General features: G+C 35.9%; 2 protein-coding genes across 2 annotated transcripts in view; one reads left to right on the forward strand and one right to left on the reverse strand.

Annotated features, from left to right (window-relative positions):
* Positions 1 to 21,421, forward strand: part of LOC5567585 (RNA polymerase II-associated protein 1) — an 84,394-nt gene that overhangs the window by 14,579 nt on the left and 48,394 nt on the right. The gene's annotated exons all lie outside the window — the stretch shown is intronic.
* On the reverse strand, positions 1,871 to 18,430 carry LOC5567584 (general odorant-binding protein 83a). Its single transcript, XM_001651777.2, has 3 exons — positions 18,260 to 18,430; positions 2,270 to 2,567; positions 1,871 to 2,205 (listed from the first exon to the last, which is right to left on the reverse strand). Exons 1-3 carry the CDS (start codon positions 18,326 to 18,328, stop codon positions 2,096 to 2,098), a joined length of 477 nt encoding a protein of 158 aa, XP_001651827.2. The 5' UTR covers positions 18,329 to 18,430; the 3' UTR covers positions 1,871 to 2,095.

The following is a 21,421-nucleotide window of genomic DNA, read 5'->3' on the forward strand; positions in this document are numbered from 1 at the left end:
CTAAGCTGAGAAGCAGGCTCTGTCCCAGTAGGGACGTAACGCCAGAAAGAAGAAGAAGATGATGACAAACAACTTTACCTATAGAAACATCTAAAAAAAAACAGTCCATCCCCTAGAATTGGCTTGTTTAGGGGTATCCTGTTTTTTTGCATATTCTTATTATACGTTAAAAACTGAGCCAGAATCCAAAGTTTCGTAATTTTTAGTGCCCTGGAACTATTTTTAAAACACGTTTGAATTTAGTATGGAAATCGCGTATGAATCACCCCTCGGCAAAATTTACTTCGAAACGAGCTGTCATTGTGTAAAATGAAATGTCATTCAGTCAACGAAATGAAATCTGTTTTAATCATTTACTATATCAAAATTAAGATATTAAAGCGCAATAAAATCGTGTTACACTTAGAAAAATGTGCTCTTTCGATCAAGCTACAAAAAAACGGTGAATTTTTCATCACTAAAAAACCCAATTCATAGAATGTTGGAATTACAACTTTCCCTAGCTCGATATTGAAGGAACCATCGAGTTAGGTAGGTATCGAGATTCAGAACATATATTTTTCAAATTTAAGTAATTTTAACTGAAACACATTTTAAAACTCAATTGCAAAATTCGTATTCATTGTTGAATTCAACGGTTTGTGCACATCAGTACTCAGGTTATAAAATTCCTCACGGGGCGCCTCTGCCTATAACAGCTCATTTTTTTCAATACACGTGCCATAACAGAGTTTAGCTAAACGTTCATTCCAAGCATAAAGAATGCGTGTATGAAATATTTTGAAATAATTTTCTTATTTCCGTGAAGGATGCTCATTAGGGCGCTTCAAAATTCAAAAATGTTCGAAAATCCGATCTCCCATATATTCTTTACTATCTTTACTATAAACATAGTGTTCTGTGGAATTTTCAGCTTTCTAGGTGGCGATTTAAAGTTGGCCCAAAGACAATGTAGGTTTATATGGAAATTACTATGGAGAAATTTTAAGAAATGTTCCGCTAGTACTGTAATGCAAGTACAAACTTATTATCCCATAGTAAAAATTTTCATATTCAAACCATAATAAAGACTTGTTTTTAATTATGAATCGTGGTTTACGGCTAACCAGCCGAGTGGAAGTTTAACAACTACCGAAAAGCTAAACATTACATATAATTTGCAATTGGATTAGATGGACAAATTGATGTGAAGATTTGCGAAAAAGTTACACGTAGTCTCAGTGAGAATCGAATTCTTCCGAAAGAGGTGCACTTTGCGAAAAAGGACCACGTGATTATTGAGCTGAAATCGAATTCAGGTTAACTTCTGCGTTCATGAGTCCTCTCATGGCGTAGTGGTATCGCGTCCCAACTAGAGATCGGGGAGTCGTGGGTTCGATTCTCACTGAGAAGACGTGTAACTTTTTCGCAAATCTTCACATCAATTTGTCCATCTAATCCAATTGCAAATTATATGTAATGTTTAGCTTTTCGGTAGTTGTTCATAATAAAGAAGTTTGCTGAAGAGAGAAATGCAATTCGATGTATAGCAGAAGAGATATTCATGAGTTTGTTTGATATTATTTAGCTTAATATGGGATTATAGCCCTGCAAACATGTACACAAATCCAAAAAAAAAATGGGATTATAGCCCTGCAAACATGTACACAAATTCCAAACAAAATTAGCTCAAAAGGGATTTGTTTCTTCAGCAACATCCTTCATTAAGGTCTGAAGAATGAGTTTTCAATACGTGATGATAAGTTTCCACTTACATTAAAAAAAAGACAATCGGGTAGCCATGCCATCGTTCACCACTTACACACTTTTGCTATTCTGGGCTTGTTAAAGCATTTAGTTGTGAAAGATTTATTAGGAATAGACAATAATGTAAACTCGTTTACTTAATCTCTATTTAATTTATTAAAAAAATACTCATAAAATGGTTTCACTACTAAGCTGCGAGGTGGTCCCATACGTACGTTCATGCTGCCTTCTACTATAATCTACGGTTTGATCAGTATTGCAGTTGCTTGCCGGAGAGATGAGCCTATTTACATTGCCAGAAGGTCACTATACAGTCGTTTCAAAATTCCTTCATAACTTTAGTCTGACTCTAGCTGGTAACATCAGCCATCAACAGGTGACAGAATTTGACGACCTGATCGTGTGCCGCGAAGTAACACTTGGCCACTTCGTACGCCGTATCGCAGGAATCTTGAAGTTCTAATGGAAGAAACGGATCATCAGGTGAATCGTATTCCGAAGACTCTACAAATCTAAAACTTACTGATATGACCGCACTCTTTGGTCAAATGATTGAACACATCCTTCACATCGTTGTCCGGTGCCAGTGGTGCCAATCGGTCCAACAGGATCTGCCCGGTTGCTTCGTCGATTACGTCCACCTTGTCGAACAGACAATGGATGTAGCACTTGACTTCACGGTCGTCATGAAGCACTCCGTCCATGCACTGCTTTAGTTTGCTCTCCATGGCACCGGATTCTGCCAGACAGATGTTGTGCAGAATTTTGGCCGGACGTTTGTAATATTCGGGTAGCTCCAAATTGTCCTTGATTTGAGCGGCCTGTCGGAAGGAAAGGGAAAAGGGATGAAGTTGTTCAACCGTCTTTAATTGTAAATCAATTGATTGTTCGACGGCAAAGCCCATCCTTTGCAATGCAAGATGCCTTGCAACCGTAATTATTACCCCCTCTCGGGGGCAAAGTTTTCAACTTTGATCATTCAATTAGCTTCTCTGGCGGTGATGTGCTCATAGGCGTAGCCAGGATCTCTATCAAGGGAGAGTGAACGACCTCAAAACATTACCACACCAGAGGATAACAACTGTATTGTATTACAAATATGTACCGTTTTGTCTCAAATTCCGAAAAGACTCATATTCCGAACACTTGGTTTTTGTATGGCGATTTGGTTGAAATGTTTCGCTGAAATATATCACCAAATAACAAGGAAATGGCAGTCAATTGCAATTCAATTTTAACGTCTCCAATATAATTGCTACCGCGGGAGTAGTGATGATTCTCTAGTTTGAGGCCAGTAGAACAAGCTCAGATAAATTTATTTGCGAAATTATTGCAAATTGGGATCAAGGTGTTCGGAATATGAGACAGAATGAACACAGTGTTCGGCATTTGAATCAAAATGTTGTTCCACGCTTTTATGTAAAAACAATACTAAAACTAACTAAATCAACATTACTATTGGCACATCCAACAGCTTACAGTTAGGCTTTGCGAAGAAATTAGAATTTACACAAATATCGGCCAATTTATGCCAATCAGTTGCATTTGAAGTTACTGTTGGCCTTAACTGTTCGGAATATGAGTCAAAATGGTATACTAAATGTAGGTACAAAATAAAAATTATGTTCTTGTTATAGAAACACTCTGAGTTCGTGGAGGAAATTTATAAAAGAATTACGATAAACTCGGTAATAATATCAAAGGTAGTTTTTAGTTTGCTTTATATAATTATAATACAATTTGCTATAAATAATCTGAAAGCGATTGCTTATACATGGGCAGTTTCATAAGGTTTTAAGTTAACGAATTCTGTTATCATTCAGATATACACGATAACCCAATCAATCATATTTCTGTTTGATTTAAAAATGAATTATAACTTTTTTTGTTGAATCTACAGGAAATTTTGTTATTTTAACTACTAACAAGCCAAAATTATAACACATTTTGTTAGAAGAAACGTGCAAACTGAGTTACAAAATCTAATACAATTCTATTGTATTCCATTGCACATTGGTCCCAAAGTCATGTCTAAAAAAAAGAAACAAAAATGTTTGCGCCTAAACCGTCAATATTTGATACACGGTAGGGAGCCTGATCCTATTCTTGGCACTTTTGATTCACTTCGGCAGCGGGGTTTTTTGAAAGCTTTAGAGCTCATATTTGGCCACAATATGCGTCGTACTGATGCGCTGTTTATTGCAAAGTTTCAGACAATTCGACCGAGAAAAAACCCCTATGCCAAAGTGAATTCTTCGTAAATTTTCTCCGTATTTTTCAGCAGTGATGTGGAATAAGGGTGGCTCGCATGATTTAAGAGATCAGAATATTGCTGATGCACTTAAAACTGTTTAACCGATTCAAGCAACTTTTCCGAAGAAGAGCTATGATTTTTTCAACATATGAGTTGAGGTGGTCCCTGAAAAATCAGCACAGGGAAAATAATTAGAAAAAAACTAATAAGTAATCAGATTAGATTGATCATTGAAAGCGGAATATAAGGAATTGAGAGTAGAAAATTATTGGTATGCACAAGTCATAGAATACAAGTTTCTCCGGAAAAAATTGTGCAATCAAAATTTCAAATAGTGCGCAGAACAATGATTTTGCGAGAAATTATCGATCAAAAAAAAAAAAATCAAAAACGATCAACTGATGGAACACACACTTCGTAGTTGCTACTCCTTTATCAACCAGGACAGTGATGTTGCAATGATTTAGCGAGAAATTATCGTATATAAAGTTATCGAAGAAAACTGATTCTTCATGAACTGCCCTAACTCATTTGTTAAAAAATTATACCTCGCAAACCATTAAAGATATGAATACTGACGGTTTTGGGCGCAAACTTTTCTGTCTTCCTATATCTTTGAGACCAAAGTCGGGTACTCCCCAATTTTTCAGAAAATGCCAATTTTCAACCCTTTTTTGCGTCCTTTCTGTGTGGTTATTTTAAACTTTTGATTAAAACTTAAAACTGTGGAAACGATGCCATCAAAGTATCGATACTTTTACTTGAAAGCAATATTACAAAGAAAACACGGAACAAAAATGATTTCGATGATATTTTCAAGGATCGCAGCACTGTTGATGTATTAATAAAATAAAATACTTTTAAATCCAAATTCGGAATAACTTTTTATGAATGTAACGAAATTTTTCAACTTTTCCGCGTTACGATTGAACCAGCTTTACATTACCTGCTTGGTATCGTACTGAAAAGTATCCAATTTTGCTTGGTATCGTATCAAAAGTATTCGTATTTACTTATATCGATTCATCCCTATGAATGCAATCAGCCAACAGTTTTTGTTGGATTGGAAACAATCGAAAGCAAAGCTGCCCAACGTACGGCCCGCGGCTTCATTTTATGCGGCCCGTGAAGAGTTTGAGGACACATTTCATAACTGACCCGTTGATTGTTTTGAAGTTGGCAAAGGTAAAAATTCCAATTACTTCCTTTTCTTTTATTTGATTTCAAACTGAACTCAAATTTTGAAAATGTGTAGCTGAATTCTAAGATCTTTTCCCGAATTTTAATAACCATTAGAACTGTTCTTCATAATTATTTAGCTTAGAAAAAAAAAACGGTTTTAAAGTTCGTAATGTTAAAGCCCACTTTATAAAACTTGATATAAGAATAAATAATTTCCATCAAACTTCAACAACAGTTGTCACATTGCTCAACTATATTCTCAATCAGTTGTAAGCAGGATTCTCATAAAATATAGGGTGGTAATTTCGTACAATTTTGGGAAAGATTCAAGCGCAATCCTGAGGAGGATTACCTATATTATTATCTTTATAATTCCCAAAATCTTGAGCAGGATTCTAGCAGAATCTATTTTTTACATAATTTCTTAGCAGTGTCCCTGACAGAATAAACATTGAACTTGGAACATAATTCTCACTTAATCATCGGGTCATATGATCAATAGAATTCACAAATGTCTGGACATAATTGTAAAAAAATCTTGGGTAATCTAGAATCCTATGCACCAATTCTACAGAATCATGTTTTTGATTTGTGCTCAATCTTAGGAAAGTTTCTCGTAAATTGTTTGGCAGCATTTTTTTAAAACGTAATATAAATTCACGGCAAGATTCTTAAAAAAACTGCTTTTGATCCGAATTAATTAGTTATGTACCCATAATGTTTCCGAGTAAGAACAGAGGAAACATCAGTGACATTTTTCCTCTATAGTTTTCTATTTGTATTGAATAAGCCGATCGAATTATATTCAGAGAGTGTAATAGTTTATGAATAATAACAGTTCACGACACATCGCATTTGAAGAGCCCAATGAATGTTGATATTCACTCTCTCGTATGGTACGTGACGTCCAAGAGCATTAACTCTCATAGAAGACAATGACATCGAGAGATTTATGTTCATATAACACCCTTTTGGTCGTCAACATTATACAGAAAATGAAACATATTCGCTTATGTTTCTTGATCAAAATTAGAAAGTGCCAGCGAATGTAACACGTGGTGGCACACAGTGATCAGCACCAAACAGAGGATGGTTTTTTTCTCTATCATGACTCATTACCTTCCATGAACGATAAAAGTCATGCGTGTTGTGTGAATGCGGGCGCATTCAAAGGATAATATTATGGCTCATGTTTCAATAATCATTGAATTTTACAAAACTTGATTAAGGACTGTTCATTTATTTTTCAATAAATCATAACTTTTGAACAGCTAAACCGAATTTCAATCTTTTTTATGTAATGAAAACTTAAGATTTCAACTTTTCAGGCAAAATTTAAAAAACTAAAATATCTGAAAAAAATTGACATGAAAATATATAAATATTTCAAGTTTTTTTTAGAAATTTTCATTTATTTTAATGTAAAAAAATTTTTTTTCGAAGTTTTATATGTTTTTCTAAAAAGTTGAAATCTTAAGCTTTTATTACATAAAAAAAGATTGGAAATCGGTTGAACTATTCAAAAGTTATGATTATTTTAAAAATAAAAAATCTTATGCGCTAAGACCTACAGTGTGTGCCGATGATAAATGACTGATTTTTTATTCTCAAAAAATATATCTCAAAAACTAAAAAACATACATCGCTGAAAATTTGACAGTAAACGTAAAATTTTCTGAACTTTTAAGAAAAATTGAGAGCAGCAATAGCCCATTTGGTCCCGAGGCCTTCAAAACACGAAAAAACGGAAATTATTGATTTTTTTTTTCATGTAAAAAATGTTTTTGTGAATTTCATATTTTTCCTGAAAATTCAAAATCTTTAACTTTCATTTCGTCCAAAAAAAAATAAATAAAAATTAAGCAAAATCGCGAACTTTCTGGTCACCCTATTTCGGAAATGGTCACCCTAATCAAAAAATCCAAAAACAAGTGTATTCTTATTTCGGATAAGGAACAAAATAGCAAATTTTCACGGAATTCGGTGACCCACTAGATCGGTTTTTCATGGAATGGCTGTATAGTCATTAATCCTTTATGGCCAAATTTGCTGATACACCATCCTTTTACTCCCAGCAAAAACGTAAAGAAAAAATCGTGTTGAAAATTGGTTAAGATTACTAAAGAAACTATATTTTCATGAAATAGAGCTAAATTGCGAGTGTTAACCGCATTCTTGGGTATAAATTTGTCTCTTTATTGTCGTTTTATTGAAAAATCTCATACTTTTAAAATTTTGTACGTATATTTATCGATCTACTGCAAATGTAGTCTTAGAATAATACATTATGAAAACAATCCAAAAATCCCAATAAAAATAAACTCGATTTCATTACAGCAGTGTTCCTAATTTTGACTATTGTCATTGTGCTTTGGAAGGTCTTCTGGAAATAAAGGATTTGTTTTTCTATTGTGCTTTTATTGTGACGTGGGTACCAGATTAGCAACTATATGAAGGCGTAGTTTGTTTTCGACATTAATACTATACTATTACTTCCATCAGGACGTACTTTACACCTTATAATTCTGCTCATATCAGTTCTATTGAAATTTAAAATATGTTTCTTCAAAAAAAATCAGTGAAAAATAATTTTATTATATCTGGAAAATGTTTGCTCCAAAAATAACTTGCTATTTTTCTGCAGGCTTTTGATTGATGATGCTTTCGATGAACAAGCCTTTTTTGAAAATAAAAAATATAGATTGTCGAATTTCCCAGCCAATTTCTAATAATCAGTGATTTCGATAATTTCAAAAAATAGACTGTTCTAAACGTTTTGCCATATTAGTGTGAAATTTTATTTTTTTGTGGCCTTTTTGTTATCACAATATTGTATAATATTAGTCAATCGATGTACAGAAAACCGTTTGCAATTTCATTGATAAATTAAAAATATACAGCATGCACAAGGTGTCCACTTTATAAAATGAACAGTTCTTAGATGGCGTAATCCAGGGCCCAGTTTTTACAGAATCCTCGTTACGCGAGTATCTGTTTTCAATTTCTCCAAAACATTGATTTTATGAAAATCGATTTGCTTGTAGATTACTAGAAGTATGGCCCTCCATCAAATACTGATGCTGAGATTTAGCCCGTCCTTAAAAAAAAGTTGAAGTTGCAAAGTTACAAAAGGAGGTCTAATATCAACCTAAATAAATAAATATTCAGAAGTAATTTCCCCATTGATTCGCCTACCAAGAAATTCGAAACTTCTAAAAGATTATTTTAAAGATTTATCCCTCATTTTGTTTAATTTTTCTTTTTCAATAACTGAGTGTTTCCGTCTTAGATTCTCTCAGAATTAACACTCAAGTAATCTAGATAGTTCTCCCAGATCAATCAAACAAAGATTCACCCAAGAAATTCTCCAGGAAGAAGCAAGAAATATTTTTCTTCTGAACCTCCTTTTGTGATTTTTCAAAGCATACTTACAAAAGTCCAACAAAAATCCATTCAGAGACATCGACGTGATTAAAAAAAAACATCACAAATTTTGCTAAATGATTTTTGAGACATTTCTTTCGCAGCTATTTGAACATTTCTTACAGTAATGTCACTTGATAGAATTCAACAAAACTGTTTTACGGAATTTCCTGCTCCTGATATATTTTTAACTAGTAGTCCCGGCAAACTTTGTTTTGCTATCAAGAAGGCTGTTGAAAAATGGCATGCAATCTTCCATACAAATAAACATATTAGTTTTCTCACGTTTTTCAAACTTCTCCGGAGACTTTTCTAAACATTTTCTACGCATAAACACTTCGCAACCCTTGAATAACACTGCGGAACACGTTTTTTTTTTCTCAAACACCATAATACCGCTATTTACCTAATTAAGGGTTGGTGAATTCATTGCCATTTTCAAAAATATCATGGCACGTCTAATTTTTAAGGTATTGGCTGTTGAAAATGCAAAATTCGACTATTTCAGCAAACTTGCATGCAAGTTTGCCAATTTGTATGGCAATTTATTTACTTAATCTGCCACAGAACTCAAGCTGCATCTGTATTACAATACTTATCAACAATGTTCATAATACTTTCGATACATACAAGTTATTTGATGGTTTGGAAAAGTATTGTATTTTGCCATATAAGAGAAACGAAGAATTTTGTATGAAAAATGGAAGCATGTTCAAAAATTCGATTTAATCTAAATTTAATCGTGCAGTTTGAATTAAATTATATATGAAATGAAAGTTAAAGTCCTATTTTACATGCTTGGTAGATTAGATCACAAAAAAGTTGGATTATTCATTCTTTAAATTTCATGTAGACATGAAATAAAAATCCAAATTTACTAGAGACACATAATTTGATCGTTAAGACACGCAAAAATGTCATTCTTATTACGATGTGTAAAGCATCGGTGAACATTTTTTTGTGGATCTGTTGACCCGTTCTCAAGCCAACTCGTGGCATACAAACACTATTCCATTTTTATTTGTATAGATGTATCCTTAGAAAAAAATCTTGGTGAAATAAGAAGTATTCCCTTTCGAAAAGTCTGGATTAATTTATATAAAAATTCCTGCATTATCAAAGTGTTTAAAAATTGTTGTTATGAATCCTGGAAGATATCAAGACAAAATACCTGCAAAAGAACTTCTGAACAAATTAATCAATTGTTTTCCGGAGAAATCAATTCCTGTATTCATGTAATATTTTCATGAGGAACTTTTCAAGGATTCCTCAGGACAGTTTTAGAAATAAATCTTAGGTAAGACTCATGGAAAAACCTCAGGGGAATCGTGGAGAATCTTCTGGAGGCATTTCAGCAGGAACTACTGTAGGAATCGATAGATGTAATGCCTTAGGCAGGCTTGATAATGCTCTTCAACATCACCAGAGTTCGGTAGCATGCTCTAGAGTAGCGTATTGTTTTTGCTTTTTTGTTAGGGAGCGTAAAAATACCAAGCAGAGAGGCAACGAAAAATGAGCGAGGAAGATGCGACACAAGGAAAATTCTATCAAAAAAGAGAACCCCCGCGAGGCCTGTTTTGTTCGGACGGATCACTCAAGAGTTCTTTCACAATGCGAGTAAGGGTGAGCAATACATAGAAGTGAGTGAGAAAGGGTACCAGAAAAAATCCTCTGGGGACAACCGTTTCATTTCAGGGAGCTAGATTAAATCTTAGGCAGTGGCGTTGCTAAGAATGTTAATGCACATTCCACGCTTCTCCTTATCTTGGGATGGGACACAGGTATTTCTCCCTTTTGCCCTGGCCCAAGAGCCTTGGATTAAGCGCCTTTCCTCGCTCTCTGGAAAGAGATGAAAACCCTTCCAATATACAAAAATATTAGATTAAGGTGAAGATGAATCGAAGCCAAACTTCAAATTTCCAAGAGCACGGATCTGGAGAACCAAACATCCGTGTGAGCTGAAAATGTAATCGATTGGTCACCACCAGCGACTGACCAATCGATTAAGTTTTCAGCTCAAACGGATGTTTGGTTCTCCAGATCCGTGCTCTTGAAAATTTAAAGTTTGGCTTCGATTCATCTTCACCTTAAATATAATCTACTCCTGCTTTGGACGAAAAACACACACACACATTCAAAGAGTATATAGGAACGAACTCACCAAATTCTTCAAGCCACCTATAGATGATGCAACATATAGTTCAAGATTCAGAGCCGTTAAAACGAACACTTGGCTTCGGCTGCCATCGCGGAAATCCATCCAGAAATCGAAACATACTTTGCTCACGTCTTTGAGGTCAACGTTGGCCTCGGTCGCTTTCAAGGAAATCTCGCGGACCCAACTTCGAATTTGCTAGCTGAGAAACAGCAGATCTGTTCATCATTGAAATAAAAAGTTGAAAAAAAAAATATTTTCACTCAACTTTTCATTAAACTGTTTGCCGGGTTACATAGCACCATCGCCCGATTTGAAATTTCACAAGCCGAATTCGCATTTTATCTGCGGCAATCATTTAGAAATTTAACCGACAGCATGTAAAATCTTCGCGAACAAAAATCCACTTCTCAAACACACCTGGAATATTTTCCGGTGGCATTTCACCATCAGCCGCTTCAACATTTCACCGGCCGAATCGAATTGAATGCGGAACCGAGACAAAACGTGACAGAAAAATTGCGCACGGCTTGCTGCGATCTTTCTTAAACATATTTAAGAGGCATCTACCGTGTACCTCCTCTTATTTGAACGATACCTCATGCAAACCATCGGGGTTCGTTTTTAATTTGAACTTTTAGTCACCCTACAACCGTGTTTCTGGTTACCTCTTTCACTGTTTTGTTTGGATTCTGCATTTCGTTCCATTTAATTTTACTCCGTTCCATGAGATAAATGACGTTTGAACCATTTTTAATCTGATCAAAGCGCAAATTAGCGGGATATCTACTAATTAAAAAGTGTTCAGATTAAATGTGGTCAAACCATCGGGGTTACCCGGTATTCAAAAACTTCTATCAACTTCCTGGAGAAAATTCCAGAAAGAAAAATTCCTGCACATTTTTTTTCAGGAATATGAAGGGAATACTTGATAAATGTCCAGGGATTTTCTTGGAAAATCTCTGCTTAGAGAAACGTTTCTACTGTACTCAGGGTGCAGTATTTTCAAACATATTTCCACAGCTTACGAAGTTTTTTTTTGTAATTAGCTTTGAAAAAATAAGGGTGAAGCATCTCTGGAACCGAGGTAGGATTAACTCCATTGTGTTTGGTCAGAAAATCTATTCAGGTATTTTTAGATGAATTCTTAGAAGAGTCATTATACATCTTTCAGCTGAAATGTAACACAAAAAAACTCGGAGAAGTTTATTAAAGGTTTTCTATGATAATTCTTATAATAATTTCTGTAAAAAACTATAGGAATCGCTGAGGGCTGTCAGAAGAATCTAGAAATATTTTCTAAGAAAAATTCAGGGAAAATTGCTGGTGTGATTTTTGTAGGAACTCCTGGGAATATCTAAGAACAAATTTTGAGTGGAATATCTGAAGGAGTTCAGTCCATCCTTTCTGGATAGATTTATTTTGAAATAAGTAACAGCTTTGCTGGTAAGATCTTTGCCAAAATACTGAAATAAACTTCATAATACAGTCAACCCTCCCTTACTCGATTTTTTTGTATCTCTATATCGAGTTAAAGAACCATAGTAAACGTTGGTTTTCAAGGCTACCTCGATGGTCCCTTTGATTGCATTTGCACTGGATTTATGTTCTATAACTCGATACCTCCCCTACTCGATGGTCCCTTCAATATCGAGTCATAGAGAGTTTACTGTAATAGGTTTTGGCAGAATGCTTGCAAGACCCCTTGCGGATCAATATCGTAATTATTGAATAACCTTTGGTAGAAGCCTTAATTGTACCTCCCAAAATTTGTTATGACGCCTCCTCTGGCTACGCCCATGAACGTGTTGTGCATTTGTGCCGTGCGGCAAATTTGGAAATCCTCTTTCCCGAAGAAGCAAACACAAACTTTGGCGAATGACGCAAATTGGGCAATCGGACAAAACTTTCCCAGAACTTTGCGTTTCCCAGAACTTTGCGTTTCCCAGAATTATAACCAGGCTCCGTTTCGAGAATTTTCCTTTGGAGCAGTAACTCTGGTGTGGATTGCAGCGAAATTTGGTAGCCGGTTGAACTCGGCAACGATGAAAGAGTTACTGGATTTTTTTTTCTCCGTAACCGGTTATATATGTTCTCATTAAAATCGCGAGGGTAATTTTGGACAATTTAACGCAATTAGCAAAAAAGTGAAGAACACATTATGCTTATGATGCATGTATTCATTTTCCAAATCATGTATGTGATGATTTTTATTCTCGATCTAAACCTTTCTTGCTACAAACATATACACCAAAAGAGTTCTAGACTTTGACATTTTCTTTAAAGAATATTTTTCTCGATAAACGTCGCAAAATGCCACTGGTTTGAACAGTCTAGGGGGCAATTAAGAAATTTTATTTTCAGTAAAACGTTAATTTCTTTTTGCAGATCCGGTCGTATAATTTTCATAGCAGGATCGCAGGTGCGTTGAAATTGCCTTCTTCCCACGTTTTTAAGACGGATCATGAGTTCAAGATCATCGTTTGTAATCACGTATGCGAGTTTTACATCACATTTTGATCGGCTTGTAAATATTTGAAAGCAGAGTTGATAGGATCTAGAATCGCTTCATGGGATATTTGAAATGTAACAGGGGCATGATCAGAATCAAAACCAGTTGGCTAGAGTCGGTTAAGATCAAATCAATTGTAGAAGGGTTTCTAAAAGAGGAAAAATAAGTAGGGCTATCAGGGTATTGAAATTGAGAAATATCCTAAACAGCACTCGTTATAAAATTCTGCCGTTGGGATTGCTTTGCGAATTATTCCATGGGCGATGGTTGGCATTAAAGTCACCATTGACAAAACATTTTGACTTATGGCGAGTCAATTTTCGCAAGTCAGTTTGGAGCATATTAACTTGCTGTCCAGAGCATTGAAAAGGCAAATAGGCAGCTATGAAAGTATATTTACCAAGTTACAAAAAAATTGGTTTCAAAACAGAAAAAAAGTTGGTGTTTTATACACCTATGAATGATGATAGCAACTCCCCCCAATGCTCAATTCAGTCGATCATTACGATAAACAAAAAAAAATGGATCCAGGTTTAAAATAAGTTCCAATAATAACTGCTATATGCATGCTAGAAAATTAACCCTTTGGGGCCTGATTTTTTCCAAAAACTATTATACAGTTTTTTGAACGCCTTTCAATAGTTTTGGTGCTCAAAATGCTAAACATAACAAGAAATGATGATAAATTTTTTTTGGGAGGTGCTAGGTCTTCCAAACTGCTCTTGAGTTCATAACTTGAAGTCTATGCTTGTAATAACAACCTTGTTCATCATACAAGGTGATGAACTATAATCTACCGTATATTCTGAACCTTCTGAGTGTTCAGCAAATATTATCAGATCATTTCGAATGTTCTAGATTATCTAACTTGTCGGGATGTTCAGTACATAAGATCTACAACGCGATGAGCGTCAGGATTTAATGGTAATAAATTAATAACCCCGAAACGAAGCACTTCCGAAACATGGTGTATTCGACAAAGTTTCCAGTCATAATTAGCGACATCTATTGGGAAGCATCCATAAATTATGTCACGTAAAAATATACTATTTTCAACCCCTCTGCTTTTCACCTTTTGTTTGAGAACAATTTGTGAAAACGTCAGTAGAGTCTAAATGCGTAAACGAGTAGAAACACGTTTTGAATATATGTGTTTGTCGACGAATCTTCTTTTTTTTTCTTGGCATATCGTTCCCACTGGGAGGAAGCTGGCTTCTCAGCTTAGTGTTAGTTTAGCACTTCCACATTTATTACCTGAGATCTTTCTCAGCTAATGACCTTTTTGCATGGGTATATCGTGTGGCAGGCATGCGCCCATACTCTGTGCCCAAGGAAGTCAAGACTCTTTCCTTTACGAAAAGATCCGGTAATCGTCATACAAATCTCGACACGTTGCAGAATGATGCGAACAAAACTTACAGGCAATTCGTGTAGTAGTGTGCGTGTTAGGCAAACGTCAACTAAAAATCCATCATGGCAGACAGTGCTTCGCGCGGTACTTGCAACAGATGGCAGTGTGGACTATAAGACTATCCATGAGGACACTTCCCGATTGGGTTGACAGCTCAAAGTGCAAGCACAGTGAACACTAAACTTACCGAAATTTCGTTAAGCGTCATCAGTGCTTACCAATCTCCTTAGTTCCCCAAGCGATGATTGGCAAAAATTAATGGTAAACAAAAAAAATTAGCTGATCACAGCTGTCTCATGGATTGCTTTATTGTCAGTTAAGCACTTGGTAAACTCTTTGCAATGACGGGGTTGGTGGTCTGATGGCTACCGCTTCTGCTTCATATGCAGAAGGTCATGGGTTCAATCCCAGGCCCGTCCCTTTCCTCGTACTTTGTAGTTGTATATCTCTCACTTGCTTCTATCTTCCATTCTAAATATATCACACTCAAACTATTCGTTCATAGCAAACGCTAGAACCAGAGACGGACAAGAAACCGTTTCCCTAAACGCTTCCTTACTTCCACGCGCACGCCTTTCTTACGCCTGATACATAGGCAGTCTGCTAACCACAAAAGCAAACCTATCTGCCATGCCTTTCCCCCAATCCCCATACACTCCCGCATGAACTGACGTGGATGCAGTGGAATATACGGTCTACGTGGGAGTCAGTTCAATGCATCATCAATTCCTCCCCCTTCCCCTCATTGGTCTGCATTCTGACGTGGCAGGTGCCATTGTTGCCTAAAAATAGAAGATCACCAGCACTTATACACTGAGGATGCCTGTTAGTCCCAAGCAGTCATTCGGTTGGTTCCTTGTGTAAGTGCAGCTGATCTGGCGATACTGGAGTGCATCCACGGGCGGCCAATCAAGCTCAAGCTCAAGCTCAAGCTCAAGTTAAGCACTTGGTAAACTCTTTGCCATGACATGAAAAGGCATGTGAAGCAGCGTTTTTCTTGACATAATAGGTATGTATTACCAAGTACGAACATCAATTGTATTTACAAAAGGCATTTTAAGCTACTTTTATACTAATTATTCTATTTGTCAGACTTCTGCATGTTCAGGATGTTCTAGGTTGCCAAGTAGGACATTAAGGCATACACCTAAAATTTTTCCCTGACAGGGAAGTATATTTGCAAGGACTTTTCCGAAGACAGTAAATTTTATTCATTGGTTCTTTTACAGCCATTTTCCGACTACGGTCATAAATGACCGTGCCGGCCCCAAAGGGAAAACTTTAATCATTTTAGCGAGAAAAGTTACTGGAATAAGGGTAGACCTGAAGTTCTGAACTCCAGGGTAATTTGGAGGGCCTGGAATACTCCAAACGTTCCTTGAAATATCTTTTTGATTCGTGAGAAAGCTCAGTGAACATTAAATAACTTCATCGTTTAGTAAGAAAAATTACTAGAACAATTGTAGATCTGAATTTCAGAACTCCGGGGTAATCTGGGTGGCTCGGAATACCCCAAACGTTCCTTGAAACAGCTAATTGATCCATGAGAAAATTCAGTGAACATGTTAGATTTTATGACTTCACTCAGTTTAGCAAGATAAATTACTTGAACAAGTGCAGACCTGAAGTTCTGAACTCCAGGGTAATTTGGAGGGCCTGGAATATCCCAAACGTTCCTTGAAAGAGCTTATTGACCCATGAGATGGTTTAGTGAGCATGTTAGATTATATAACTTCACTCAGTTTAGCGAGATAAATTACTGAAACAAATGTAAACCTGAAGTTACGAACACTAGGGTAATTTGGAGGGCCTGGAATACCTCAAACGTTTCTTGAAGTAGCCTTTTGATCCGTGACAAGGTTCAGTAAACATTGTAGATTATATAACTTCACTCAGTTTAGCGAGAATAACTACTGGAACAAGTGTAGACCTGAAGTTCTGAACTCCAGGGTAATTTGGAGGGCCTAGAATATCCCAAACGTTCCTTGAAATAGCTCTTGAGATTCTCAGAGGTTGGTAGATTCTATTTGAATTTGTAATGTTATTGTTTTCAACCCAAACAATCACTGTTACGGTTGTAGATTTCAAAGAGTGTGCTTCAGGACAGTTTGGACGTCCTAGAACATCCCAGGACATAGCAAAGCAAGTGAAAAAGTGTTTTTGTTAAAAGAGTAATTCTGTATTATCTAGCCTGAACATCATTTATGTTCACAAACAGCATTCAACGCTTCGTATGTACTTATAGTTAAATTTTCCAAACTTCATGATGTTCAGGATGTTCTAGGTTGTCAATTAGGTCATAAAGGCATATACTTCATATTTTTCTCTGATAAAAGAGTATATTTGGGACAACTTTGCCGAAGACAGTATACACATTTGTTCATTGGTTCTTTTTTTACAGCCTTTTTTGTACTGCGGTCATATATGACCGCGCCGGCCCCAAAGGGTTAAACAGCCCGTCCTCTTTAGCATTTGAAGAACGAGCATTCCTGTTAAACCTAAATGATTCATTCTGCATCATTCTCTCTTATTTGGATAATTTTAGTTGTAAATTGGTTTCGCACATTGTTTGTGAAGTTTTTCCACTTGAGATTCAAGCGGATTTGCATGAAAGCTTGCATCGGACAAGAATTTAACACAATTTTTCGAATGCAGCAAACTTCTCTGCACTGCTGCAAAGAAAAAAGAAAGAAAGTTTCTCGTCACGTAGAATTGTTTAAACTTTTCTCGGCTGCTTCACAACAGGCTTCAGTGTTCTCCCAGAGGCAATGTTGAACATTGAACTTGTAGTGTTAGAATTGTTGAAATTGTTCACTCCGATGGCGTGACATAAAATTGTGACAGACATAATCTCAGATTGATTGGAACGGCTTTAGAAAGCAGAGATTGATTGCTTTTGTTGAGAAAGGAATCATCCATCTTTGGCTGGCGGTTACTCTAATCTTTTCCAAGTCGATGATTTTTTTATTCTTCTTCTTGGTAGCACGTGCCAACTCGGACATAGCCTTCTGAATGCACTTTCACAGAATTTTCTTTGCCAAAGTTGCAATTATTTGCACTCGTATATCGTGCGATGATACTTTATGCACAAACTACGAATAGAGGCCCGTCCAGGAATCGAACTCAGATACAACTTGTATGGCTTTGCTTTATAGCAGCAGACGTTAGCAACATGCTAAGAAAGTTTCAACAATTCTTATATAATATAGATCATTTCTGCTGTTTCCTACTTTTACAGTATTGGACAAAATATTTGCATTTTTTTATGCCAAAGAAAGTTTTTGTGTAGGGCTTTCATATTTTCCGATAAATCGTTTCCAATTTTTCGTTAAAAATTTTACTTTACTCCAAAAATTATTACTCTTCAAATAATGTAAGCAACTAAAAAATAAATGTTGAAATTCAAATTAAGTATGACATGCTGTGACAATTTCATTCAAATCGGTCCATACATAACTGAGATCAAGCACACCAATGTTGATCGTTTTGTATGAACAATCCGAAAAGTTGCAACTGTATTGTCCAATACTGTACCTACTTTCAATTTTAGACTCTAGTATATCCATCAAAACTTACCATCGCAACATCTGCCACGATCCCGAGCAAAACCGCCAGCAAAACTGCCAGCATAAGCTGTTCCATCATGCTGGCAGCCAGCCTAGCGTGAAATCAATGCAAATCCCAGAACGAAGGCGCCCTCAACTTCTCAGCAATCTACCCGATCAACAAGTGCAACTTAATGACTATATTTCCAAGTTGTCACCGCATTTTTATACGCACGGAAATCGGAATCGTCGTCCCCCTTTGCGACGGATGATGATGGGTCATAGCAGCCCTCCCCCTTTAGGGGGAGTGTTATCTGTGCCAAAGTTTACACACACCTGGGCCCTTTGCTCTGCTCCGTGGATTTGCTCTGAAGGTGGATGATGCCAATGCACAATGGTCCGAATCGACTATTTTGCAGGAAAAAGCTGTTTTCTCTGTTGTCGTCTAATTCAGACTATTATGTTCGTTATTGAGTTCACTGTCTCATTAGAAAAAGTTTGACATGTCTTATTTAGGTTCACATTTTGAATACAACTTTTTTGTTTGAGGTAATTTGTGGATGATTCTTCAGCAAACAACTATAAGGATAAACGGAGCAAGATGAACACCAATTTAGGACTGCTCAAACGTTATTATTTTGGAAAAAAAACAGTAGCCTTATGTTTGACATATATGCTTTAATCTCCAATCATCAAAAGTTTTAAAATATGAAAAAAAGTTTTCTAAATAACAGTTTGAAAAACAGCAGCTATATCACCCTTCAAAAATAATGCCAGATGGCCACCCACATCTTCTTCCTTCTGGCGTTACGTCCCCACTGGGACAGAGCCTGCTTCTCAGCTTCTTATGAGTAACTTGACCAAGATTACAGAAAATGTAATATTTGACCATCAATCAATATTTAAAATTAAAAATGATGATAGATGATCGAATATGATTCTTAAGACCAATGTCCTTCGAATGCCGACTAAATGAGAACAAATAGTTGAATCAATCTTGAGTGTAATTGGAATTTTCCATCAGCAAGGTAATTGGGAGGTACGTTTGACCAAATGGACATTTAGCATAAATACGATAGGCTTAATAAGCCGTTCTTCTGAGTTATACTTTAAAAGTAGTTATTAGCAATTAGCTTCTAATATTTTAATCAAAATTACTAGGACACTTTCATGATTTTCAATACTTGGTATTGGGGGTTATAGTTGGTCGAATTGTCATGAAGTATGTTATTAAAACTACTTTAATAATAATGATCCACCTCCCCACATTTCTTTGAAGAAAGCAAGCATGATTTCATTACCAATTCAATGAAAACGATAAATTCTTTGAAGCATTTCTGTATAATGTATTAATTCATAAATATATGCATACTCAACAAACTCCGAAAGAAGTTCTTTCAAAATTTATTCCTGCAAACAATTGATATTATACATTCCTAGAAGATGCTTAAATACATGCATAAGAAAAAAATAAGTATACTCTATTCGGCCATTTTGAATGGTTTGGTATGCAAATAAAGACTGTCCGAAGAAGTATATTTTTTTATTCTTCAATAATTTTGGGTAATAAAATGAATTTCGAAGATAAAAAGAATAATTAGGATTCATATTTCAAAACGTAGTGCTCGACAATAGAAGACAACATAATACACCACAAGATATAAAAATTCTTATTAAATGAGAATACACGAGATATTCAACAGAATACGTAACATTTAAACCTTTAATTTTACAACAATGAACTAACACCATACTAATAATAACTAAGATACTATCACAAATGGAGTGAAACTCTATGAAATAATAACTTTTTTCACAAGAACCATGAACCAAAGATTTGATACTGACATCAAGTTAAATTGAATCTCAGCCTTAATTAAAAGATGGCCTCGAAAATGTAGCTCAAAATAGTTGAAAAAAGTGACTTTAGTTGAAACGGCCTCAAAAAAGAGACTTTAAAGTGACTGGCTTAAAAAAAGTGACCAAGTCACTAAAAAGTGACTCACTACCAGCCTTGCATATTGCATTTACAGACGAAAAATCACTATTTCCTCAAAAATGCATTAATTTTAGTATCCGTGCTTGTTGTTGTTTCTTCTAGAAGCATCAACAACTTTCAAATGAAGTAGTCTGACATTATTTTCATTTGGTTAAATAATTCTTTATATCAAATACACAAGACTTTGTGAGTGGCTATCGGATCAGTAGGTATTTTTGTGGTTTGATCATAAAAAATATCAGGATATATAATGAAATTCGAAATAACGCATAGGGTAACAGCACCGGTTTTGGCCAGCCTAAGAAAAAATGTCAATAAACATTATATAGGAAGCCGCATAGAAACTACATACATGTCAAATGAAAGCTTTCAATCCATATGATGTATGTTAAATATCGAAACAGGGGGGTCCGTAGCCTTGAGGTAACGCTTTCGCTTCATAAGCGGAAGGTCATGGATTCAATTCCCAGCCCCTCCAAAAAAATAACCCGTCCAGCCACCAGAAGACGCCGCACGGAGGACCGTGCTTAGGGGAACACATCCATCCTCCGTCAGTATCAGATGGTGACTGCGACAAACTGACCCACTTCGCAGGCAGCTAGCCTCAAACGACTCAGGAACACGGCAAAACGAACCACCGCAAGAGCAATTGACTATGGCTTATGGAAATCGATTGGACCAACAGCAGAGCACTCTCCTACCTGCTCGGTGTGAGAGCAAAAGAGCAGAAGAGAGTGAAAGCAGATGTAAATATAGATTAGCTAAAAATAGAACTGTATCGGTAAGGAAGATACAGATAAACTGATTCCGGCATAGTAGTGGCCACGAGCACGGAGTGCCTTAAAAAAAAAAAAATATCGAAACTGAGCCAAACTCATTTTTTTCGCTTTGAAAATCTCGTTTGTCAATATAGGCCACCAGAACCAGTTTTGGCCAGAGATTTAACTTCGGTTCCCAAATTGTCCAATCGAAAAGATTTCTTATGAGAGTGGCCAAATTAGGTATATGGGAATCACAATTATAAGGAAAATGAATTATTTTTCTTATGTTTTGAATCAATTTGGACGTGTAAATGAATGTAGCTCTATTATGGGAATGTGATCTACTCAATACGAATGGTTTCGTGCTGATTGGCTATGTAAAACGGTGTATAACCCTCTATGGCGTATGGCCAAAACCGCCATGAAATCTGTT

This window comes from Aedes aegypti, chromosome 3 (genome assembly GCF_002204515.2).
Source record: "Aedes aegypti strain LVP_AGWG chromosome 3, AaegL5.0 Primary Assembly, whole genome shotgun sequence".
Taxonomy (NCBI): Eukaryota; Metazoa; Arthropoda; class Insecta; order Diptera; family Culicidae; genus Aedes; species Aedes aegypti.